Source organism: Oncorhynchus keta, chromosome 9 (genome assembly GCF_023373465.1).
Source record: "Oncorhynchus keta strain PuntledgeMale-10-30-2019 chromosome 9, Oket_V2, whole genome shotgun sequence".
NCBI classification, from domain to species: Eukaryota; Metazoa; Chordata; class Actinopteri; order Salmoniformes; family Salmonidae; genus Oncorhynchus; species Oncorhynchus keta.
The window spans coordinates 12,240,470-12,267,090 of NC_068429.1; the positions used below are offsets into that span (position 1 = coordinate 12,240,470).

The following is a 26,621-nucleotide window of genomic DNA, read 5'->3' on the forward strand; positions in this document are numbered from 1 at the left end:
TGAAGTTGCAGGGGCGGCAGGGTAGCCTAGTGGTGAGAGTGATGGACTAGTAACCGGAAGGTTGCAAGTTCGAATCCCTGAGCTGACAAGGTCGTTCTGAACAGGCAGTTAACCCACTGTTCCTAGGCTGTCATTGAAAATAAGAATTTGTTCTTAACTGACTTGCCTAGTTAAATAAAGGTAAAACATATTTTTTTAAATGGAACATTATGTGGATATATTGAAGCAACGTCTCAAGACGTCAGTCAGGAAGTTAAAGCTTGGTTGCAAATGGATCTTCCAAATGGACAATGACCCCAAGAATACTTCCAAAGTTAAGCAAAATTGCTTTAGGACAACAAAGTCAAGGTCTTGGAGGGGCCAACACAAAGCCCCGAACTCAATCCTACAGAACATTTGTGGGAAGAACTGAAAAAGCATGTGCGAGCAACTTACACCAGCTCGGTCAGTTGGAATGGGCCAAAATTCACCTAATTTATTGTGGGAAGCTTGTGGAAGGCTACCCGAAATGTTTGAAAGAAGTTAAACAATTTAAAGGCAATGCTACCAAATACTAATTGAGTGTATGTAAACTTCTGACCCACTGGGAATGTGATGAAAGAAATAAAAGCTGAAATAAATCATTCTCTCTACTATTATTCTGACATTTCACATTATTTCACATTCTTAAAACTGACCGAAGACAGGGAATCTTTACTAGGATTAAATGTCAGGAAACTGAGTTTAAATGTATTTGGCTAAGATGTATGTAAACTTCTGACTTCAACCTTATACCCAACCATAGAATATTACCAGCAAATAAAATAAAATTGTATTGGTCACATACACAATCCCTCTTGGGTCATTAATATTTACCTTCTCTGTGAATTAACCCGTTGGATCCCTGTGATTGAGTGTGTATTCACTCTCGACTTGCATGTAATGAGTGGAGGTAGATTTGTGTGCTGTGTTCCCATAGGGGTTACCCAACATAGATCATAACTATGTGTCACAGCACTGGCCCCAAGCACACCTCATATATAATTCATATCCAACAGGGGAAGGAGTTGATGTTATAGAATTCCTACAGTATGACACATCTGCTCTGCCTCAATGGTGACAATCTTTTACCACATTGACTGGATACACTCTAGGCTAACTCAGTTCTCGGGTGAGAAGTCATTCAGAGTGGTTGTTAATGTTCCCGACTGACTTCATCCGACTGCTGGGCTTGAACCCAGGTTGTCTGCGCTCCACAAGACTGTTAGCAGCACATTGAGCTAAAGCCTGGGGTGGCTAAGGCAAGTTCTTTAGGTCTCGGGCAACGCTGCTCATGATGCAAGCATGGTTCAGTTAACAACCCCAGACACGCACGCACGCACGCACGCACGCACGCACGCACGCACGCACGCACACACGCACACACACACACACACACACACACACACACACACACACACACACACACACACACACACACAGACTTTGTATTACCTTATTTTTTCTTCCACAGTAATAATCTTCTAGCCCTATTCAGCAGCACTTACCATCCATATCACTTTCCAGATGCAGTCTTTTTCACCTCACACATCATTAGCTGTTTGATGAGTCACACTCTTTGTGTACAGTTTGCCTTGCTGGAGAATTCAAATGTGTTGCATAATTAAATGTTGAGCTTTTCCTCTGGGAACTTTGTTTCCGTGTGCTGGACAAAATGGAGGGTGAAAATGCAAGACTAGCTGTCCTATTTCTTTGAGGAAGAGGGACTCTGCATAAAACATGACCCCTCAAAGCGCATGTTTCTTTAGTTGGGTTTTGTGGATTAAGATGTGGTCAGAAAGAGGCAAATTAGGTGTTTGTCAACCCTGTTATGGTGTCAGCGAGCAAATGGTGCCACATCATGCTTATTGTTGCTGAATTTGAAAATGATAACAGTTTCCAGCCAGGGAGGAGGAGTTTGTTGGCTCTCTGCATCAAGGCGACACTTGTAGTTTTTGAAAATTACAACATTTTGGAAATTACTCCCTCATTTTAGGACCTTTTTATGTTATCCTTTTAACTCCAGGACAGTCGTTGTTTTTATGTTGTAGCGAAACCTACAGAATGGTAGCTCTCCAGGCAAAGGGTTGGAAAGCCATGATGTAGACACTGGTGCTGAAGATAATGAATATGGTTTGGAACCGAGTTTGGGAAACACTGGCTTATAGCAACACAGACGAGACTATGAGACTGCATTGATGCCCTGAATGTATGACCTAATAAGGTTAAAGGGGCCCTTGTTTCCTCTGAACAGTTGATGTTGAGACGTGTCTGAAACTTGAACTCTGTAGCATTTATTTAGGCTGCAATTTCTGAGGTTGGTAACTCTAATGAACTTATACTCTGCAGCAGAGGTACCTTTGCGTCTTCCATTCCTGTGGCGGTCCTCATATCATAGTGCTTCATGGTTTTTGCGACTGCACTTGAAGAAACTTTCAAAGTTCTTGACATTTTTAGTATTGACTGACCATCATGTATTAAAGTAATGATGGACTCTTGTTTCTCTTTACTTATTTGAGCTGCTCATGCCATAATATGGATTTGGTCTTTTACCAAATAAGGCTATCTTATGTATACCCCCTAACTTGTCAAACGCATTATGAAGAAAGAAATTCCAAATATATTTTGATTTGTTAACATTTTTTTGGTTACTACATGATTCCATATATGTTATTTCATAGTTTTGATGATTTTCACGTTTTCATAAATTCTTATAATGTTTGGGAATTATGTATACTATAGGCATTTGTTAAAATTCTATAGCAATATAGAGTGGGAAAGCAGCCGTGCATTTTGACAGTTAATAGACACTGCAGTAAAAAACATTTATCTTGTCTAAGACCGGAGTCTACACAGATCGGTGCTCTATATTCAATCAGAGCTACAGTAGGCCTTTATACAAACAAGCCATTTGCAACACGTGTCTGCTATCATCCACTTTGATCTGAACTGTGTGTTTACAAGCAGTAGCAACAGCACAACTTAAGATCATTAGAACATATTCTCCAAAAGCCACAAAATACACCTGAATGGATTTCTGCAAATACAGTATGTTAAAACACCACGGGAGTCTTCTTACATTTAGGAATTTTACAGCCCTATTGATCAAACAACCATGAGAAGGTAGGCTCTCTCTCCCTCAGTTATGAACATCAACAACAACAAGCTCAACAACTAATGCTAACTAGAGCAAGATGAGCTTTAATTTAACGAAGGAACATTAGATAAACCCTCTTTTGCAGCTAGTTGGCCATCAAAATTGCACTGATAAATGATGGGGAATTTTTGCCTTCGGCCTTCTGCAGCTCGCCTGCTTGTCCCAACCAATCACCGAAGCTAACTGGCTAAAGTTAGCTATCTTGCAACTTCCAGACACAAATGAGAGAACAACTCACTCTGAAAATGTTACTCGCCGTAGCAGAGCTGGCTAGGCTTTTTACATGTTATCTAGAGCGCTTGACTAACTTACTTTTTTTGGCTACGTTTACTGACACCGGTCATATTCAGGTGTTGTGCATTCATAAATTCCTAATTGTTCTGCGCTCTGGCACACTCAGACGAGAGTGCTCTGAAATGAGGTAGATGGCCAGAGTGAATTTGCGAACGCAAGAGATTTGCTAACTGGATAATAGTCGTTGAAAAACTGAAAAATTATATGAAGGGGAAAAAGTCAGTCACTCACCAACTCCTCCAATGGCATCACATGACATCCTCCTAGCAGCTCGCTTGTTAGTTTGCTACATAAATAGATATGCTAGCCTATTAGCCACGTTATGACTGACTTGTGATCATTGCCCTTGCTAGTTTGATTGTATTGACATTCCCAGCCTTAGTTACATTTGTCTGTTTTTGTTGAGAATATTGAGTCACTGAAACTGAAACAGTGCATCCCAAATGGAGGCAGCAAACAATGTACCAGGGAAGCTGTGATTTACAACCTGATAGCAATATTTCTGGACTACCAAGAAATGTATTAATGAATTATACACTGTTCAAAAAAATAAAGGGAGCACTTAAACAACACAATGTAACTCCAAGTCAATCACACTTCTGTGAAATCAAACTGTCCACTTTGGAAGCAACACTGATTGACAATAAATTTCACATGCTGTTGTGCAAATGGAATAGACAACAGGTGGAAATTATAGGCAATTAGCAAGACACCCCCAATAAAGGAGTGGTTCTGCAGGTGGGGACCACAGACCACTTCTCATTTCCTATGCTTCCTGGCTGATGTTTTGGTCACTCTTGAATGCTGGCGGTGCTTTCCAAGAAGGTTTGCTGTGTCTGTCAGCGTAGTGTCCAGAGCATGGAGGTGCTACCAGGAGACAGGCAAGTACATCAGGAGACGTGGAGGAGGCCATAGGAAGCCAACAACCCAGCAGCAGTACCGCTACCCCCGCCTTTGTGCAAGGAGGAGCAGGAGGAGCACTGCCAGAGCCCTGCAAAATGACCTCCAGCAGGCCACAAATGTGCATGTGTCTGCTCAAACGGTCAGAAACAGACTCCATGAGGGTGGTATGAGGGCCCGACGTCCACAGGTGGTGCTCACAGCCCAACACCGTGCAGGACGTTTTGCCAGAGAACACCAAGATTGGCAAATTCGCCACTGGCGCCCTGTGCTCTTCACAGATGAAACAGGTTCACACTGAGCACATGTGACAGACGTGACAGTCTGGAGACGCCGTGGAGAATGTTCTGCTGCCTGCAACATCCTCCAACATGACCGGTTTGGCGATGGGTCACTCATGGTGTGGGGTGGCATTTCTTTGGGGCGCCGCACAGCCCTCCATGTGCTCGCCAGAGGTAGACTGACATTAGGTAGCCAGCCATTAGGTACCCATTAGGCCATTAGGTACCCGAGATGAGATCCTCAGACCACTTGTGAGACCATATGCTGGTGCGGTTGGACCTGGGTTCCTCCTAATGCAAGACAATGCTAGACCTCATGTGGCTGGAGTGTGTCAGCAGTTCCTGCAAGAGGAAGGCATTGATGCTATGGACTGGCCCGCTCGTTCCCCAGACCTGAATCCAATTGAGCACATCTGGGACATCATATCTCGCTCCATCCACCAACGCCACGTTGCACCACAGACTGTCCAGGAGTTGGCGGATGCTTTAGTCCAGGTCTGAGAGGAGATCCCTCAGGAGACCATCCGCCACCTCATCAGGAGCATGCCCAGGCGTTGTAGAGAGGTCATACAGGCACGTGGAGGCCACACACACTACTGGGCCTCATTTTGACTTGTTTCAAGGACATTCCATCAAAGTTGGATCAGCCTGTAGTGTGGTTTTCCACTTTAATTTTGAGTGTGACTCCAAATCCAGACCTCCATGGGTTGATAAATTTGATTTCCATTGATAATTTTTGTGTGATTTTGTTGTCAGCACATTCAACTATGTAAAGAAAAAATGTCATTCATTCAGATCTAGGATGTGTTATTTTAGTGTTCCCTTTATTTTTTTGAGCAGTGTATGAATCATGCATTGAACTGCATCCATCTATCCCAAAATGCCTTAGTGTACGTCATGGAACGTTGAGTCAAACAGAACCTATTTTTAAAACCCCTTATAGAGTTGGTTTTGTAGCATAAACTGGGAATTTAATATTTTTTTATTGATATTATGATTGTCTGTCTGTTTCATATCTGCAAAGTAGTTAAAACACTGTCAGTTCCACTTTAAACTTTATGTCACCTGTTACTTTGTATGCTAAATGTGAAATGCTTTTTTGCAATGAGAAGTAATAGTTGTACATTTCAATTGGGAAATGCTTAATGGTTGTGTTTTTGTATTCTTATTATTTAGACCTTCTGACTTATTATGTCAGAGTTTATGGACTGTTTATCCTTTAACGTCACGCTGTGTGTGACTGCTGTCTTTCCATCGGCCCTATGCAGTGGTGATTTAACGTCACGCCGTGTGTGACTGCTGTCTTTCAATCGGCCCTATGCAGTGGTGATTTAACGTAACGCTGTGTGTGACTGCTGTCTTTCAATCGGCCCTATGCAGTGGTGATTTAACGTCACGCTGTGTGTGACTGCTGTCTTTCCATCGGCCCTATGCAGTGGTGATTTAACGTCACGCTGTGTGTGACTGCTGTCTTTCCATCGGCCCTATGCAGTGGTGATTTAACGTCACGCTGTGTGTGACTGCTGTCTTTCCATCGGCCCTATGCAGTGGTGATTTAACGTCACGCTGTGTGTGACTGCTGTCTTTCCATCGGCCCTATGCAGTGGTGATTTAACGTCACGCTGTGTGTGACTGCTGTCTTTCCATCGGCCCTATGCAGTGGTGATTTAACGTCACGCTGTGTGTGACTGCTGTCTTTCCATCGGCCCTATGCAGTGGTGATTTAACGTCACGCCGTGTGTGACTGCTGTCTTTCAATAGGCCCTATGCAGTGGTGATTTAACGTCACGCTGTGTGTGACTGCTGTCTTTCAATCGGCCCTAAGCAGTGGTGATTTAACGTCACGCTGTGTGTGACTGCTGTCTTTCCATCGGCTCTATGCAGTGGTGTAGTGGTGCCTGTAGAATTGGGTATACTTTAAGTTTCCCAAAAAGTTCCCAAACAGCCCGCTCAGTGAAGGAAAGGCACCCTGTGTGAAAAATCCTATGTTTCTCAATGTTTAAAAAAAATGTGTTTTCCTATATATTTTTCAGATTTTCACTCTCACAATCACACCTTTTTTTCATAGAAAAAAAAAGACAAATATGTGATGGTCTAAGTCCACAACAATGCTTAAACCACATCATTCTGATTGGGTGGGTCTGTCAGGGCCTGGCTACCCAGTGTGTAGGCCGGTGTCCACCCCGGCCCATCCATGTATGCAAACAGGCCCATCCATGTATGCAAACAGGCCCATCCTGATGCAAACATAGCATGACAATTGCGCATCACAAATAGCCTACTAACCAAGACTTTCTACTAAATTTGATCAATACCTAGTTTGCGTACCCATTGTTGCCTTAGATAACATTTACTGGTAGATATCATAAGGTGAAACATCTTTCCTACCCTCCGGCTACCAATGTCATTCATCTGTGAACTGCTCCATGCCAAAACCAGTTGAGAGCTGCACACTCTTGCCACCTGGAGATTATATTCGGTTGAAACTAGGCTGTGTGTGCAGCAAGAATGTGAATATATTTCACATGCTTTGCTATTGTGTAGGCTACTTTGTGCGTGATTTCTCTATTGTACTACCTTCTTGATGTCGTATACCGCCACTAAACTACTTTGATACGCATCAATAGGCCTAAAGAAGTGAGTATTAGCAATGCCCACTGAAAAAAAAGTGGGTATACGGTTCATACCTCCATATACCCTCCACTACACTACTGGCCCTTTGTGTTTTACAAAAAAGTGCACTCTCCGGCATAAGGTGCACCTGTGTAATGATTGTGCTGTTTAATCAGCTTGTTGATATGCCACACTTGTCAGGTGGATAGATTATCTTGGAAAATGAGAAATGCTCACTAACATGGATGTGAACAAATTTGTGCACAACATTTGAGAGAAATAAGCTTTTTTGTGAGTATGGAATATTTCTGTGATCTTTTATTTCAGCTCATGAAACATGGGACCACTTTACATGTTGCTTTTATATTTAGTTCAGTGTATTTGCTATATTGTCAGACTCATCTACCGGTTTATTGAGACATGTTTACTTGCCAACAAAATAAAGTTTAAGTGATACACTAACTCTCTATATAATTTGTTTTAGCAGTAAAATTGAAGCTAGTTTATACAAATACATTTAATGAATATCACAATCAATTGATCCAGAAGTTGAATTTAACACTTTATTGGCTTCTGATGTAGCTAGAATAATTTAGTCACTTGTCAGTACACTTGTAAAAAATATTATATAAAACACCATTAGATACATATGTACAACAGCTAGCAATATCTATACCACAATGCAGTTCTGAGCATACTACGCATTCTATATTATACTACAACATCAGTCTAACTGAATATGGATGTTGTGTTGGTTGAATGTTCCAGGCAGGTTCCAGAATGTTCTTCAGCTGGTACATCTCTTCTTGTATTGGGTAATGGCAGCTGGTTTAGCAGGCTTTGGCACTGTGGCAATGTTCTTTGGCGCTGTGGCAACTGCTTCGACGTCTTGCAGAAGATTTGTATGTACTGCAAGCTTCCTGGATTTATTTTTGATTTCACCTTTATTTAACCAGGTAGGCAAGTTGAGAACACCTTTATTTAACCAGGTAGGCAAGTTGAGAACACCTTTATTTAACCAGGTAGGCAAGTTGAGAACAAGTTCTCATTTACAATTGCGACCTGGCCAAGATAAAGCAAAGCAGTTCCACACATACAACAACAGAGTTACACATGGAGTAAAACAAACATACAGTCAATCATACAGTAGAAAAATAAGTTTATATACAATGTGAATTAGGTGAGATAAGGGAGGTAAAGGCAAAAAAAGGCCATGGTGGCAAAGTAAATACAATATAGCAAGTAAAACACTGGAATGGTAAATTTGCAGTGGAGGAATGTGAAAAGCAGAGCTAAATAAATACAGTAGGGGGAGAGGTAGTTGTTTGGGCTAAATTATAGATGGGCTATGTACAGGTGCAGTAATCTGTGAGCTAGTCTGACAGCTGGTGCTTAAAGCTAGTGAGCTAGGTAAGTGTTTCCAGTTTCAGAGATTGTTGTAGTTCGTTCCAGTCATTGGCAGCAGAGAACTGGAAGGAGAGGCGGCCAAAGGAAGAATTGGTTTTGGGGGTGACTAGAGAGATATACCTGCTGGAGCGCGTGCTACAGTTGGGTGCTGCTATGGTGACCAGCGAGCTGAGGTAAGGGGGGAATTTACCTAGCAGGGTCTTGTAGATGATCTGGAGCCAGTGGGTTTGGCAACGAGTATGAAGCTAGGGCCAGCCAACGAGAGCGTACAGGTCGCAGTGATGGGTAGTATATGGGGCTTTGGTGACAAAATGGATGGCACTGTGATAGACTGCATCCAATTTATTGAGTATGGTATGGGAGGCTATTTTGTAAATGACATTGCCGAAATCGAGGATCGGTAGGATGGTCAGTTTTATGAGGGTATCTTTGGCAGCATGAGTGAAGGATGCTTTGTTGCGAAATAGGAAGCTAATTCTAGATTTAACTTTGGATTGGAGATGTTTGATGTGAGTCTGGAAGGAGTGTTTACAGTCTAACCAGACACCTAGGTATTTGTGGTTGATGACGACTGATCATTAAGATGTGTAACCCTACAATAAACCATGTTCATCTGGTAAACATAAAAGGGTACAGTAGACTGGTATGTGTTTTGTTACACTCAGTCAATAATGGGGCATTGAGATGAGCCTTTAGCAAAGATGTGAACATTTTGAGGAGGCTTGACTTGTAGACATACTAGTTGTATATTGTTGTGTATGGGCACCTACAGTTGTGCTGTAGAGTAGACAAGCACTGCCAACAGTAGTGAATAGGCTAGAAGCAGTCAGATACGTTTGAGGAGCACTTGTCTTGTCAACAGTACTGGTGATTTTGTTTTCTCAACTGTGTATTGAGCTTTCATAAATACCTTTCGCTGGCCTGGCTTGTTTCAAAGTCGGATGAAGTTGAGCTTATTCCAGGCTGAAAGATTTCATCCAATGAGTCTACAGGCTCTGTACTACTAAAACTGGTGTCAAGGTCATCAGAATTAGTCTGTAGGACACAAAGTAGTCAGTGATTAGCCAACATGTTACTACTTTGTCCCCATAAATAATCAAACAAGGTACTTGTCACACCCTGATCGGTTTCACCTGTCTTTGTGCTTGTCGTCAACCCCTTCCAGGTTTGCCCATATTCCCCATTATCCCCTGTGCACTTAGACCTGTGTTCTCTGTTTGTCTGTTGCCAGTTTGTCTTGTCTTGTCAGGTCTTACCAGTGTGTTTTCTTCCATCTTCCTGTTTTCAAGTTTCTGTTTCCTAGTTTCCCCGGCTCTGACCATTCTGCCTGAGCTGACCCAGAGCCTGCCTGCCGTTCTATACCTTACTGACTCTGCCCTGGATTATGGACCTATAGCTGCCCTTGATCTGTGAACATCTGTGATTCTAGCTGTCTGCATCTGGGTCTTATCCTGGGTTCTGACTGTACGAACTGGCCATGACTGACCCAGCAGACTCAGACCAGCTCCACAATGCTGTGTCCCAGCAAGGAACCAACATTGGAAGACGTTACTGCAATTCCTTATGGAGGGAGTCCATACCCTGGTGGAACGCCATGACCAGGCATTTGATACATTGCTGGAGCAATTCCGCGGATTCCCTACAAGGCAGCAAGCCACACCAGTAATTCCCCAGACTCTCAGCAACCCCACCACCAGCAGCACTTCTTCCCAACCTACCCCAGTGTCCCGAGGACCCTGCTTACCTCCTCCAGAGCGTTACGCTGGAGATTCTGGAACCTGCCTGGCTTTTCCCTCCCGGTGCTCCCTCGTCTTCGTTCTGCAGCCTTCTTCATTCCCCTCGGACCGCTTGAGGATAGTACACATCATAATGCTGATGTCCAGTAGGGCACTTGCCTGGGCTACGGTGGTGTGGGAGCAACAGTCCACCACCTGCCTCAGTCTGGAGGAGTCCGTGACGGAAGTACGGAAGGTCTCTGTTGTCCAGGAGAGAGGCTGCTCGCAGACTATGCCATACTATGGGGAGGGAGAACGTAGGAGGGAGATGGAATCTGGCTCCTGTTGCCCTCCTACCTTACCTCCAAGGAATCGCGGAAACCTCAGAAGGCATTTCCGAGAGAATCCGTTGTCACCTGAGTGCTCACAGGAATCGCTTATGGCGGTCGACCATCCTCTTCCAGAGCGCAAGCTACTGGGAAGGACTCAATTGTCTCCGGATGAACATTTACGCAGACTGAACACCAGGAGCTGTCTGTATTGTGGGACTACAGAACATTATATTTCCACCTGTCCATTAAAAAGACCAGGCTCATCAGTACAGTAGGTACGAATACTCTGGTGAGCCATGCTAGGATTTTCCAATCTCCCATTACTCGCACCTCTCTCCATGCCACCCTGTTATGGGGTGACAAGGCCAAATCACTCCGGGTGCTCATTGACTCTGGGGCCAATGAGAGCTTTATTGGTGTTACCTTGGTGTCGGAGCTTGGAATCTCCACTCAGCCCCGCTCCATTCCCATGGTACGTCAGAGTGCAGGATGGGCACTCTATTAGCAGAGTCATCCACAAACGATTCCTATCGACCTATGAGTATCAGGAAATCACAGTGAGTGTATGCAGTTCCTGCTCATCAAATCTCCCCATGTACCTGTGGTTTTGGGATATTCATAGCTCCAGAAGCACAATCCCCTGATCGAAGGGTCTACTGGTGTTATTGTGGGTTGGAGCCCGTTCTGCCAAGCTCATTGTCACCTGGACCTCTCCTCAGCTTTCTAACCTCTTCAGGGAGCGACCAACTTCTCTAAATTGGACCTTCGGAATGCCTACCATCTGGTTCGGATACGGGAAGAAGATGAGAGGAAAACAGCCTGAAACATGGCTAGTGGGCACTATGAGTACTTAGTTATGCCATTCGGGTTGACCAACGCTCGTGCTGTGTTTCAGGCCCTGGTCAACGATGTGCTCCGCGACATGCTGAAGTGATTCATATTTGTTAACCTCGACGACATCCTGGTCGTTTCCCGGTCAGCTCAAGAACACATCCGACAAGTCCATTAGCGTCTCCTGGAGAACCAGATTTTCATGAAAGCGGAGAAGTGTGAGTTCCATTGATCCACCATCTATTTCCTTGGATATGTCATCGCTGCAGGACATATACTGATGGATCCAGACAAGGTGAGAGCACTGGTGGATTGGCCTCAATTCACATCCAGAGTGCAGCTGCAACATTTCCTGGGGTTTGCTAACTTCTACTGCCGCTTCATCCGGGGTTACAGCATCCTGGCTTCCCCCCTCTCAGCACTCACCTCTCCCAAGGTTCCCTTTTACGCTGTCACCAGCAGCTGACCAGGCGTTCTCTAACGTCGATTCACTACAGCCCCCATCTTAGTCCATCTGGACCTGTCCCGTCAGTTTGTGGTGTAGGTTGATGCCTCGGATGTCGGAGTGGGGGCCGTTCTGTCCCAGCATTCTGCCCAGGACCAAAAGCTGCATCCCTGCGCTTTCCTCTCCCATAGTCTTACCCCTGCTGAGAGGAACTATGATGTGGGAAATTAAGAACTGTTCACCATCAAGATGGTGTTGGAGGAGTGGAGGCACTGTTTGGAAGGGGCAGAACACCCATTCTTAGTGTGGACTGACCATAAGAACCCGGAATATCTTCACACCGCCAAGCGCCTCAACTCTAGGCAGGCTTGATGGGCCCTGTTATTCACCTGGTTCAATTTCACTCTCTCCTACTGCCCGGGGTTCAAGAACGTGAAGCCAGATGCACTCTCACGGTTGTATTGCCCCACTGCTACCCAGTCTGACCCTGAGACCATCCCCCCTACCTCCTGTCTAGCGGTTGCTGTCGTCTGGGGTATAGAGAGCCTGGTCCGTAAGGCGCAGCGTTCCCAGCCGGAACCCAGAGGGGACTGACCGGCCATCCAGGTTCCCGTCGAACCCTGGCTTTCGTCCTATGCCGATTTTGGTGGCCTTCCATGGTGCTGGATGTCTCCATATTCATCACCACCTGCACAGTGTGTGCACATAATAAGACTCTTTGGCAAGCCACCGACTGGCCTTCAACCACTCCCTGTTTCTCACTGCCCTTGGTCCCATATATCCCTGGACCCATCAGACGGCAACACTACTATACTGACAGTGGTGGATAGGTTTTCTAAAGCCGCTAATTTTATTCTCCTTCGCAAGTTACCCTCAGCCAAGAAGACTACTCAGGTCATGGTGCAGCACGTCCACAGGGTCCATGGACTTCCGGTCGACATGGTCTCCGATCGGGGTCCTAGTTCTCGTCCTGCCTGCCTAGAGTTGAGGCGCTTGGCGGTGTGAAGATATTCCAGGTTCTTATGGTCAGTCCACACTTAGAATGGGTGTTCCGCCCCCGGTTCTGGAAGGCATTCTGTACAGCATTATGATGTATGCTATCCTCGAGCGGTCCGAGGGGAACGAAGAAGGCTGCAGCCCAAAGACGAGGGAGCCCTGGGGGAGAAAGGCCCGGCAGGTCCCAGAATCTCCAGCATAACAGGGTTCTCGTAAGCAGGGTTCTCGGGACACTGGGATAGATTGGGAAGAAGCGCCGCTGGTGGCGGCATTTCCACCAGGGTATGGAGTCCCTCCATAAGGCATTGCAGTAATGCCTCGTGTCTTCCAATGTTGGTTCCTTGCTGGGACACAGCATTGTGGAGCTGGTCTGAGTCTGCTGGGTCAGTGATGGCCAGTTCATACTATCAGACCTCAGGATAAGACCCAGATGCAGACAGCTACAATCACAGATTGACCAGAATGGCAGGGTCTGGGTAGGTACAGGTATAGAACAGCAGGCAGGCTCTGGGTCAGGGCAGGCAGAATGGTCAGAATCGGGGTAACTAGGAAACAGAAACTTGAAAAGACAGGAAAGCACGCTGGTAAGGCCTGACAAGACGAACTGGCAACCGACAACCTGAGAACACAAGTCAAAGTGCACAGGAGATCATGGGGAAGATGGGTGACACCTGGAGGGGGTTGGAGACAAGCACAAAGACAGGTGAAACTGATCAGGGTCCAACCCCCTTGTGTCAAAAGATCAACCTTCACAAACAATATCCACCCCCAACAGACATCAGTCAGTCACCCACACCATCCCCTCCTTACTAATACCTCTTTATCCAATGTAGACTTCAAACCTTGCATGAACAATCAACTAAGCCTCCATACAGTAGAAGTTGTAGCCTACTTGTAAACACACCAACTATGACAACAAGACACAGACCATGTTTGTGCCTAGCTCCAGTATATTTATTTGCTCACTACGGAATCATGTAAAGATTTAGTAGATTTTTGTAAAGGTGACTTACACTACTTTCTGGTGCTGAGCTTGATGTTGATGCCGCTGCAGATGTTGATGGGATTAGATTCTAAATAGAATACATTACGTTAGTCATGTTGGCCTCTGCTGTAGTTAGTTAGTTAGCTAGCTAGCGTAACCTAATGAAGCTAACGAAGCTTGCAACCTTACAAATGACATCGCCAGATAGCAGCTGGCTGCCCACACTCACATAAACTTACACTGACACCAACACACATAACGTGCATACACATGCATACTGACGACACACACACACACACACACACACACACACACACACACACACACACACACACACACACACACACACACACACACACACACACACACACACACACACACACACACACACACACACACACACACACACACACACACGCTCCTGCTGTTGTCTATTACCTATCCTGTTGCCTAGTCACTTTACCCCTACCTATATGTACAGTCGTGGCCAAAAGTTTTGAGAATGACACAAATATAAATTTTCACAAAGTCTGCTGCCTCAGTGTCTTTAAATATTTTTGTCAGATGTTACTATGGAATACTGAAGTATAATTACAAGTATTTCATAAGTGTCAAAGGCTTTTATTGACAATTACATGAAGTTGATACAAAGAGTCAATATTTGCAGTGTTGACCCTTCTATTTCAAGACCTCCGCAATCCGCCCTGGAATGCTGTCAATTAACTTCTGGGCCACATCTGACTGATGGCAGCCCATTCTTGCATAATCAATGCTTGGAGTTTGTCAGAATTTGTGGGTTTTTGCTTGTCCACCCACCTCTTGAAGATTGACCATAAGTTCTCGATGGGATTAAGGTCTGGGGAGTTTCTTGGCCATGGACCCAAAATATCGATGTTTTGTTCTCCGAGCCACTTAGTTATCACATTTGCCTTATGGCAAGGTGCTCCATCATGCTGGATAAGGCATTGTCCGTCACCAAACTGTTCCTGGATGGTTGGGAGAAGTTGCTCTCGGAGGATGTGTTGGTACCATTCTTTATTCATGGCTGTGTTCTTAGGCTAAATTGTGAGTGAGCCCACTCCCTTGGCTGAGAAGCAACCCCACACATGAATGGTCTCAGAATGCTTTACTGTTGGCATGACACAGGACTGATGGTAGCGCTCACCTTGTCTTTTCCGGACAAGCTTTTTTCCGGATGCCCCAAACAATCGGAAAGGGGATTCATCAGAGAAAATTACTTTACCCCAGTCCTCAGCAGTCCAATCCATGTACCTTTTGCAGAATATCAGTCTGTCCCTGATGTTTTTCCTGGAGAGAAGTGGTTTCTTTGCTACCCTTCTTGACACCAGGCCATCCTCAAAGTCTTCGCCTCACTGTGCGTGCAGATGCACTCACACCTGCCTGCTGCCGTTGCTGAGCAAGCTCTGTACTGGTGGTGCCCCGATCCCACAGCTGAATCAACTTTCTTGGGTGCCCTGAAGCCTTCTTCACAATAATTGAACCGCTCTCCTTGAAGTTCTTGATGATCTGATAAATGGTTGATTTAGGTGCAATCTTACTGGCAGCAATATCCTTGCCTGTGAAGCCCTTTTTGTGCAAAGCAATGATGACGGCACATGTTTCCTTGCAGGTAACCATGGTTGACAGAGGAATAACAATGATTCCAAGCACCACTCTCCTTTTGAAGCTTCCAGACGTTTATTCAAACTCAATCAGCATGACAGCGTGATCTCCAGCCTTGTCCTCGTCAACACTCACACCTGTGTTAACGAGAGAATCACTGACATGATGTCAGCTGGTACTTTTGTGGCAGGGCTGAAACTCAGTGGAAATGTTTTTTTTGTGTGATTCAGTTCATTTGCATGGCAAAGAGGGACTTTGCAATTAATTGCAATTCATCTGATCACTCTTCATGACATTCTGGAGTACATGCACATTACCATTATACAAACTGAGGCAGGAGACTTTGAAAATTAATATTTGTGGCATTCTCAAAACTTTTGGCCACGACTGTACGATACATAGCTACTTCAATTACCTCATACCCCTGCACGTTGACTTGGTACTGATACTCCCTGTATATAAAATTCAAAAGGCACTTACGTAAAATGAGAAAAAAGAAGGAAACCGCACACTACTCTTGATAGTATCAATGGTCTTTCATGAGCTTTACGTGTCGACCACACGACCTTCCTCAGAGCTTTTGTGAGTTTTTTTAATTAGCACCCTTTAGATTTTGTGGCATAGAGAATGTTAAGATATCAGACAGGGGAGGTGATAAATAATACTCTGAGTTAAAGGGAATGTTTTGGGATTTTCACCCTCCAGACATTATTTCCTGGAGGTCTTAATGATTAAATGCCTATGTATGTTATGTTGTAATTTTCAACATGAATTATGCCCCTATTTCAGATTACTCTGAAGTTTTTCTTGCGCTGTACACAATGATTTATGAAAACTTGCATGGCTGGTTGATGTCCTCATTGTGGTTTTACAGACGCGTTTAATAAGTTATCTACACACTTTATTCTAATATTTTTGAAATGCATATTGTTATATTTGGTAGCACTTATTTGTTTTCCCTCGACTCCAACCCCATTCGATGCGTGGAACGGATGTGGGTGGGGCTAGGTCTACATAAGGGTGCTAATTTAAAAAACTCACAAAAGCTCTGACGAAGGCCATGAGGCCAATACATAAAGCTTATTCAGTTTTTCACTGTCACAAGTTTGGATAAATAACATTTTGAACAACTTAAGACATTGTTTAGAACCCATGTTTTGCCTTTAGATTTCGAGAAAATGAACAACTGAGGAAGAAATGTTTGCTTCTCTCATTGACTTCTCGAACCCCAAACCCCGGCCTGGTCTGCTTCGCAAGCATTCCCGGAAGTCTTGCAATGTTATGCCTCTGGGTTTAGAAACTCAGTGTTCTGGCTGAAGGTGCTGGCTACAAACACAGACATATTGATATTCCTCACGTTAGTTGGATACAGATCCACCTGGTGTTACTATGTCCTGAAATCGCTATGAATTCTGGATATTGTGGTTTTCTTACAACCAGAAAATGTAGCTGACCTGTTTCTACCGGTGAGATGCAAAAACGCCTGTATTTGCATGTAGCGAGGAAATTCTACATTTTAAAGACATGATTGGTTAATAACATCAGTGGACATATGTAGTGAAATAGAGCAGCAGTGAAGTATTATTATTACAGGTTATTGTATGGGACAATATACAAACGTGTTTGAGAAAGATGATTTGGAAAAATACAATTTTGAGTAAATGTATTTATTGGTTGCCAGATGAAAATGCAATGAATTTAAGGTTATTTGTTGATGTACAAATCGTAATTGAACGATTGGAAGGTTGTGCCATTAGATTTGGAATGGTGTGGGGCCCCGAGAAAGCAAAAGTTTGAATACCACTGTTCTTATCATCTCTGAGTTGCTCTGCTAGTCCCACTCTTGGCAAGCGTAGATGGATGCTGCCAGCATCGCTGTGACCGCAAAAGCATCCTTGGCAGCCAGGCAGCATCCGTGGAGATGAGAGTGTGCTCAAACAGAAGAGGGGGCAGCAGCAATATTACTAGTACAGTTCCACCCGCCGCTCCACTCTCAACGCTCACTCACTCACACACTCTCTCTGCTGCGGAAAGCTGAGACGCGCTTCACGAAAAAAGGAGAGGATATTCCGACACAGGCAGCGAAAATAACCGGACATCTTCAAAGATGGATAGGACCTACGCTGTGGACACCGGGCACAGACCGTGCTTGAAAAAATCTAGGATGTCTTGGCCATCTTCGTTTGTGGGGTTTAGACGGTAAGTGCGCAGAGTTACTTACTACTGTGCTTCAGAACAAGAGTTTTTTACGGTGTGTGCGGATGTGCGAGATCCGTATATGAAATAACTATCAAACCAATGCAACCTTTTCCAGATATTAGATGAATAAATGTTAGGATAGAAAATAAAGCAAGTCTATTTTAGAACTTTGCTGACTTCCATTGTTTCAGGTAGGCGACTAGACTGTTAGTTAGAAAGGTTTTGGAGAAAAATAATGGAAAAACACATTTAACCTTTCCCTGTTTAGTAACTACATTATATTGTGCAGGGCTATTATCGTATTTGATTCTTGCTTCATCCCTATTGTCAATATGAGCACCTGCCCTTTATACAGTCACGTCTAAAATTAGTGGCACCCTTGAAAAAGATGGGAAAAAAAGATGAGCGATAGTGTATGCAATTTGTTTTACAATTATATTATTTTATGCTAATACAATTGCCAATTTGCAAGTAATTAAAACAATCTAAAATAAACAAAATATTACTTGTTAATCAACATCTATTTCCCTGAGCAATTGTATTAGCATTAAATAATTTGATTGTCAAAAAATGTTGAGCATACAATATGTCTCAGTATTTGTATTTATTTTATACAGTGCCAATAATCTCCAAATGAATATTGTTGTACAGGTATACATTACCATAAATGTCAAAGTTTGGCATGATGAACATAAATGTTGTACCATATTAATTCATTAATTGTATTTGACATTTTTAAAATACATAGGCTATATATTGTTATTCGTAAATACCTAGTACTCATCAGATAGACCAGACTACAAACTTTAGGCTATAGCTATGTTCAGTATGGCAGGTGTATTTCAGTCTACCTTTTGATTCCCATATAGTTGTACCCATATTTGCTTCATACTGAAGGTGAATTAGTTCCTCTGCTTGATGACCTCAGTTAAGTTGATAGGTGGAGCCCTACAGTAATAGTTCATGTGAGGTGTTGTGTAAATCAGCTAGGTTGGAGGATTGCAGGGACTCATGAGAAGAACATGATGACATTTTCACTAATCAGCCTTATTCAAATATTTCTGATTACACAGATTGATTATAATGATTCTGAACTCAACAGATATACACATGTACAGTACCAGTTAAATGTTTAGACAGACCTACTCATTCCAGGGTTTTTCTTTCTTTCTTTTTTTATTATTCTCTATGTTGTAGAATAATAGCGAAGACATCAAAACTACAAAATAACACATATGGAATCACATAGTAACCAAAAATGTGTTAAACAAATCAAAATATATCTTATATTTTAGGTTCTTCAAAGTAGACAACCTTTGCTTTTGCACACTCTTGGCATTCTCTCAACCAGCTTCACCTGGAATGGTTTTCCAACAGTCTTGAAGGAGTTCCCACATATGCTGAGCACTTGTTGGCTGCTTTTCCTTCACTCTGCGGTCCAACTTGAACGGGTTGAGGTCGGGTGATTGTGGAGGCCAGGTCATCTAATGCATCACTCCATCACTCTCCTTCTTGATCAAATAGCCCTTAAACAGCTTGGCGGTGTGTTAGGTCATTGTCCTGTTAAAAAAACAAATGATAGTCCCACTAAGTGCAAAACAGATGGGATGGCGTATCGCTGCAGAATTCTGTGGTAGCCATGCTGGTTAAGTGTGCCTTGAATTGTAAATACATCACTGACAGTGTCACCAGCAAAGCACCATCACACCTCCTCCTCCATGCTGCTTCACGGTGGGAACCACACATGCGGAGATCATCCGTTCACCTACTCTGCGTCTCACAAAGACACAGAGGTTGGAGCCAAAAAACTCACATTTTGACTCATCAGACCAAAGGACAGACTTCCACGGGCTAACGTCCATTGTTCATGTTTCTTGGCCTAAGTAAGTCTCTTCTTCTTATAATCCTTTAGTAGTGGTTTCTTTGCAGCAATTTGACCATGAAGGTCTGATACACGCAATCTTCTCTGAACAGATAGATGTGTCTGTTACTTGAACCCCGTGAAGCATTTATTTGGGCTGCAATTTCTGAGGTTGGTAACTCTAATGAACTCTGCATCATAGGTAACTCTGGGTCTTCCTTTCCTGTGGTGGTCCTCATGAGAGCCAGTTTCATCATAGTGCTTAATGGTTTTTGCGACTGCACTTGAAGAAACTTTAGAAGTTCTTGAATTGTTCCTTCATGTCTTAAAGGACTGTTTGTTTCTCTTTGCTTTTTGGAGCTGTTCTTGACATAATATGGAACTTTTAAAAAATGTTTTTTTACCCCCTTTTCGTGGTATCCAATTGTTAGTAGTTACTTTCTTGTCTCATCGCTACAACTCCCGTACGGCTCGGGAGAGACGAAGGTCGAAAGCGTCCTCCGAAACACAACACACATCCAACCCAGAAGCCAGTCGCACCAATGTGTCAGAGGAAACACCATGCACCTGGCGACGTGGTTAGCGTGCACTGCGCCCTGCCCGCCACAGGAGTCGCTAGTGCTCGATGAGACAAGGATATCCCTACCGGCCAAACCCGGACAACGCTAGGCCAATTGTGAGTCGCCCCATGGACCTCCCGGTCGCGGCCGTCTGTGAAAGAGCCTGGGCTCGAACCCAGAGTCTCTGGTGGCACAGCTACCTACCAGTGCTACCCTAGACCACTGCGCCACTCATAAAGGCGCTTGTAACGCCAGGGTAGTGGGTTCGATTCCCGGGACCACCCATACGTAGAATGTATGCACACATGACTGTAAGTCGCTTTGGATAAAAGCGTCTGCTAAATGGCATATATTATTATATTATTATATTGGAAGGCCCTGGAATTGGTCTTTTACCAAATAGGGCTATCTTCTGTATACCACCCATACCTTGTCACAACACAACTGATTGGCGCAAACATGTTAAGAAGGAAAGAAATTCCACAAATTAACTTTTAACAAGGCACACTTGTTAATTGAAATGCATTCCAGGTGACTACCTCATGAAGCTGGTTGAGAAAATATCAAGAGTGTGCAAAACTGTCATCAAGGCAAAGTGTGGCTACTTTGAAGAATCTGAAATATACTATTTATTTTGATTTGTTTAACACTTTTTATGGTTACTACATGATTTCATATGTGTTATTTCATAGTTTTGTTGTTTTCACTATTATTCTATAATGTAGAAAATAGTAAAAATAAAGAAAAACCCTGGAATGAGTAGGTGAGTCCAAACTTTTAACTGGTACTGTACATATTAATACAGAGAATGTTACAATTGATTTATATGATGATCGGTTACATATTTGATGATTACTCATAATTATCACTGAAGGGACCATTTTCTGTGTGTGTGTGTGTGTGTGTGTGGGGGGGCACAACACATACATGCTCCCAGGTTGCAGATCATAAATCACTGTGGCTGTTTTTCCTCCTTGAGTTGCCCTCTGAATGAATTACACCACTTTCCTTGTGGTTTAAAATGGGAGTGTATCTCTCTCCCTCTCTAATATCACCCACATAGAGGCCTAGATCATTAACTGATATGGTTAATGTGACATAAAGGCCCAGACATCCGTCTGTCTTCTCAAGAGGATAGCTTGTTTCCTCCCTCCCGACTTTTGGATCAATATATCCATTCATGCTACACCAGAAGTGGCCAACATCTATTAAAGGGCGGACCACTCATGGAAAATGTCCGGAATAATCTCATAGAGTGCTTGCCTAATAGGAAACATCATTGAAATGGAATGTAGATCGGACGTCACTGTTGCAAGAGTCATTTGATTGTTCATTGTTGCCGAGTGGCCATCTTGGAATGGGGTTTTGGATCTTTGGAAGATTGCTCACCAAAACCTTGCACAATATCTGTGAATTTTCATGGGAATAAACACACTTCAGGAAGGTTACACACACACACTGTTTAGAGATCCTCCCAGAGTTATAACGTAACAATGTTTGAACAACTATGGGGTTTTGTGAGGCTTACACCAGGCTTAGCTCTGCCCCTTAGATTTACGTATGCTATGTTGTATAAGCCTAGTTTCTACCTGTGAAATTAACTTAATAAAGCTGTGTCCAATCTAATACCTATACAAAATATATATGCATTCAGGAGATGTGAAAACTCAGCCATTATCCAAAGCCAGTCTGAGAGGAGGGCACGTCTTCATCAGTGGCATCTGATATCATATTGTTCAACACTAACAGCAGAGTCTGCGCCAGTTAAAGATGCACTATGCAGAAATCGCTCTGCCATTTACCGGTTGCTAAAATTGTAATAGTTCGCCTAATTTTAGTTTGTGACAAAACAAGTAAGAATCATTGTACCATCTAAACTGCTGTGAAATATATCTTTCATAACCAAAAATATTGTATTTTCAGCTGTTTGAAGCTGGTGTACAAAACCGAAAGGAAAAGACTCAAGAACGGGAAGCATAGAAATAGCGCACACAGAACAGATCAATCGCTTCTTAGATCTCCTTGAAATCAGAATGACAGCTATATAACACACATTTCTATGTGAATTTGGTCGTGGCATCTAAAAATGTACATAGTGCAGCTTTAAGGGAGGTGTCCCAAATGGCAACTTTTTATTTAGTGCACTACTTTTGATCAGATCCTCCAGACGCTGGTCAAAAGTAGCACACTAAATAGGGAATATGGTGCCATTGGGATACGGCCTAGACACAGTAGCTCCTGGGGCTAGGTCTGCCTTGGTTGTACATGGGAGCCAGTGACACTGACTGACCTGGTGCTGAATAAACATTGAGGGCACTCTTTAATTGGTGCCAAGTCTAATACCGTTACAATGTTAAATAGAATAGGAAGACGGATAACCGGCCTGTGCTGAATCTAACCACAGCTTTAGTGACCCGTCTCATGATTTAAGATGTGAAATGTTTCTGCAGGTGCCAACCCACTGGGCACACCACATTATTTCATCGTGGAGAATTTGGTAATATTTGGTTGATATGTTGATCAATGAGATTACATCCTTTTTTCACCCACTCAAAAAGACAGCCAAAAGTTTGTTGAATTCCCAACGTGTTATCACATCTAAAAGCAAAAACAAATTTCAATGGAAAATCAATGTCTGATTTTTGGTTTAGTCGTCACCTAAATGTGTTATCATTGTGCTTTCAACCATTTAAAAGCACACCAAAGTTCATATGGGAATATAATGTCAGATGTTTAGTTTATTTCTATGACAGTTTAGTGTGTTATCGCTGTGCTTGATCTAATAGCATAACTAGATGACCTGGACTGTAGATAGTTGAGATTACATTAAAGTACATGGTGCAAGTGATCAATGCGGTTAGAGATTCTGTGCAGATTATTTTAGCACATTTCCACAGACCTGCGACCCTGAACATGAACACTTTCTATGAATACATAACTATGAATACATGTATTGTTACAGTAACATCAAAATGTGGCCATGGTTGTGTTACTCATTTTAAGGTTGAATAAATACTGTTACATTAGTTTGTAAGATAGCCTTAACATTAGGCTCTTTACTGTCTTACAAAAGTAATATTGAATTGTGTTTGGTTGACAACGCAACCAAATATCCACATTTAAAGGAGATGTGTCTACTGCTTGGATAGTTCCATCTGAGGCACTGGCTTAATCCTATTCTTGAACATTTGTTTTCGGTTGAGATATGAATCCAACATAATTGATAACTTGTTAACAAGTTAATAGGCTATTTACCGTATTGCAAAAGTGATATTGAATTGTGTTTGGTTGTTAATGTAACCAAATATCTATGTATCTTCTGATTAGATAGCTGTGTCTGTGCCACTGAGTCTGGCTTTAACTCCAGTTTGTCTAGAAATGAAAAAATGTATATGTTGAATTTACTTCTCCATTTCAAACAAAAATCAAAGTAAAGAATAGGACTAAATCAAACTTCTTAAATGAACTTTAAATACAGTTGGATTTGATTGAATCCTATTCTGTTATTTTTGGTTGAGAGGGAGATGAGAAACCAATATATTTTTTATTAAAGAGCGAGTGCCTTTATTAAGAAGCAACGAATCCCTTTGAAAAGAGCCTGTGTGTCAAGGTTGGGTTTTGATTGGATGATGTCCATTTGCCACTAATATCGGGTGAACAGCTGCAGTGTTTGCTGTCTATCCAATAGCATAGACCAGGGGTACTCAAGTACTATTTCAGAAGGTCCGATCACACAAATGTCCTCGGTGGTCCGGATGGATAATGTAATTTATAGTAGTAACAAACCCCCACCTCGCAACCCATGCGACCCCAAAATGTTCACACCCTTCTTATTGGCAGAGAGAAATTGTTGCAGTTTTAAAGCAACATTTCCCACAATTCTACACATTTTGCATGGTGCAGAGATGTTTTTTTTTCTTCTTCAGTTTTAAAGCTAATTTCCTACAATTCTACACATTCTTACATGTCTTGTGTGTTTACAAGATACCAGGGATCGAAGCCCGACCGAGTAAAAAAATGTTTAGACACCGAACTGGGTCCGGATCTGGTCTGCGGTCTGCCAGTTGAATATGGGGGACATAGACAGTGAGACAAACCTGCCCAGCAGCTCCGACTGTTTACATAAGAGTTGCACATGTTTTACTTAAAATACTGCCCCAAACACCTTGGATGTGAAATTGTGCAACTATAACATCCTTGTCAAACATGTCAAAATTAATGACACATTTCTTGATTTATCTTAGATTCTGGGGATTTTGAGGAAGTGAAATAAGATTCCTTTCTACAGTGTCTCATGGGGGACAAACATCATTATCCAAACACAGAATCGGTCAGGAAACAAACCTCCAAGACTGAAATCTCGTTTTTCTAGTGTGCAACAGAAAAACACAAGTGCCAATCGGCATGTGTAGTGTAGTGCCTTTTTAAATATAAACTTTTATTAGTAATTGAATCCTGGACTGAATTTATACAATAGGTTAGCTGTTGATGACTTCCCAAATGCTACATTGCCTTCGGAAAGTATTCATACCTGTTTACTTATTCCATATTTTGTTGTGTTACGGCCTAAATTCAACATTGATTACATCTATTTTTCTTTCTCACCCATCTACACACCCCATAATGACAGAGTGAAAACATGTTTTTTGAAATGTATACTCATTTACATACTGTAAGTATCCACACCCCTTTGCTATGACACTCCAAATTGAGCTCAGGTGCATCCAATTTCCTTTGATCAAACTTGAGCTGTTGCTACACTTGATTGGAGTCCACCTGTGGCCAATTCAACTGTGGACATGATTTAGAAGAAACACACCTATCCATATAAGGTCCTACGGTTGACAGTGCATGTCAGAGCAGAAACTATCCCATGAAGTCCAAAGAACTGTCTGTAGATCTCTGAGATAAAATTGTGATAAGGCATATATCTGGGGAAGGGTATAAAACTGTGTCGAAAGTTTCCTAGAGGACAGGGGTCTCCATCATTGGGAAATCTGACTAATATGGAACTACCCAGACTCTGACAAGAGCTGGCCGTCAGACCAAACTGAGAAACCGAATAGGATAGACCTTGGTCAGGGAGGTGACCAAGAACCCAATGATCACTCTGACAGAACTACAGAGTTCCTTGGCTAATATGGGAGAACCTGCCAGAAGGACAAGTCTCTACAGCATTTCACCAATCTGGGCTTTATGGGAGAGTGGCCAGATGGAAGCCACTCCTGAGAAAATGACACAGGATAGCATACCTGGAGTTTTCACTTTGTCATTATGGAGTATTGTGTGTAGATGGGTGGAATGTGGAATAAGTCAAGGGGAATAAATACTTTCTGAATGCATAGGCTTAAATAGCACCGTTGATGATACACTACGTATACAAAAGTATGTGGACATCCCTTCAAATTAGTGGATTCGGGTATTTTGGCCACATTCGTTGCTGACAGGTGTAAAAAATTGAGCACAGCTGCCATGCAATCTCCATAGACAAACATTGGCAGCAGAATGGCCTTACTGAAGAGCTCAGTGACTTTTAACGTTCACCATCATAGGATGGCATCTTTCCAACAAGTCAGTTCGTCAAATTTCTGCCCTGTAAGTGCTGTTATTGTGATGTGGAAATGTCTAGGAGCAACAACGGCTCAGCCATGAAATGGTAGGTCACACAAGCTCAAAGACTGCGTACGCGCATAGTGCGTAAAAATCCTCTTTCCTCGGTTGCCACCCTCACTACCGAGTTCCAAACTGCCTCTGGAAGCAACATCAGCACAAGAACTGGGTTTCAATGGCCGAGCAGCCGCACACAATACTAAGATCACCATGCGCAATGCCAAGCGTCAGCTAGAGTGGTGTAAAGCTCGCTGCCATTGGACTCTGGAGCAGTGGAAATGCGTTCTTTGGAGTGACGAAACATGCTTCACCATCTGGCAGTCTGACGGACAAATCTGGGTTTGGCGGATGCCAGGAGAACACTACCTGCCCCAATGCATAGTGACGACTGTAGAGTTTAGGGGAGGAGAAATAATGGTCTGTCGCTGTTTTCATGATTCGGGCTTGGCCCCTTAGTTCCAGTGGGGGGAAACTTAACGCTACAGCATACAATGACATTCTAGACGATTCTGTGCTTCCAACTTTGTGGCAACTGTTTGGTGAAGGCCCTTTCCTGTTTCAGCATAATGCCCCCGTGCACAATTTGAGGCCCATACATAAATGGTTTATCGAGATTGGTGTGGAAGAACTTGACTGGCTTGCACAGAGCCCTGACCTCAACCCCATCGAACACCTTTGGGATGAATTGGAATACTGACTGCAAGCCAGGCCTAATCACTCAACATAAGTGCCCGACCTCACTAATGCTCTTGTGGCTGAATGGAAGCAAGTCCCCGCAGCAATGTTCCAACATC

At 43.1% G+C, this 26,621-nt stretch overlaps 1 protein-coding gene across 5 annotated transcripts in view; it reads left to right on the top strand.

Annotated features, from left to right (window-relative positions):
* The window catches only part of LOC118388049 (cAMP-specific 3',5'-cyclic phosphodiesterase 4D-like), a 469,033-nt gene that overhangs the window by 69,942 nt on the left and 372,470 nt on the right, over positions 1 to 26,621 (top strand). Inside the window, exon 1 of one of the 5 annotated variants that reach the window (XM_052525222.1) lies at positions 17,661 to 17,796. The exons of 3 other annotated variants lie outside the window; for them this stretch is intronic. In XM_052525222.1, coding sequence (XP_052381182.1) covers positions 17,705 to 17,796 — 92 coding nt within the window. In that variant the 5' untranslated portion in view covers positions 17,661 to 17,704. Of the gene's footprint in view, positions 1 to 17,660; positions 17,797 to 26,621 lie in introns of those variants that run through there. One more of the 5 variants, XM_052525226.1, reaches the window with a different exon arrangement.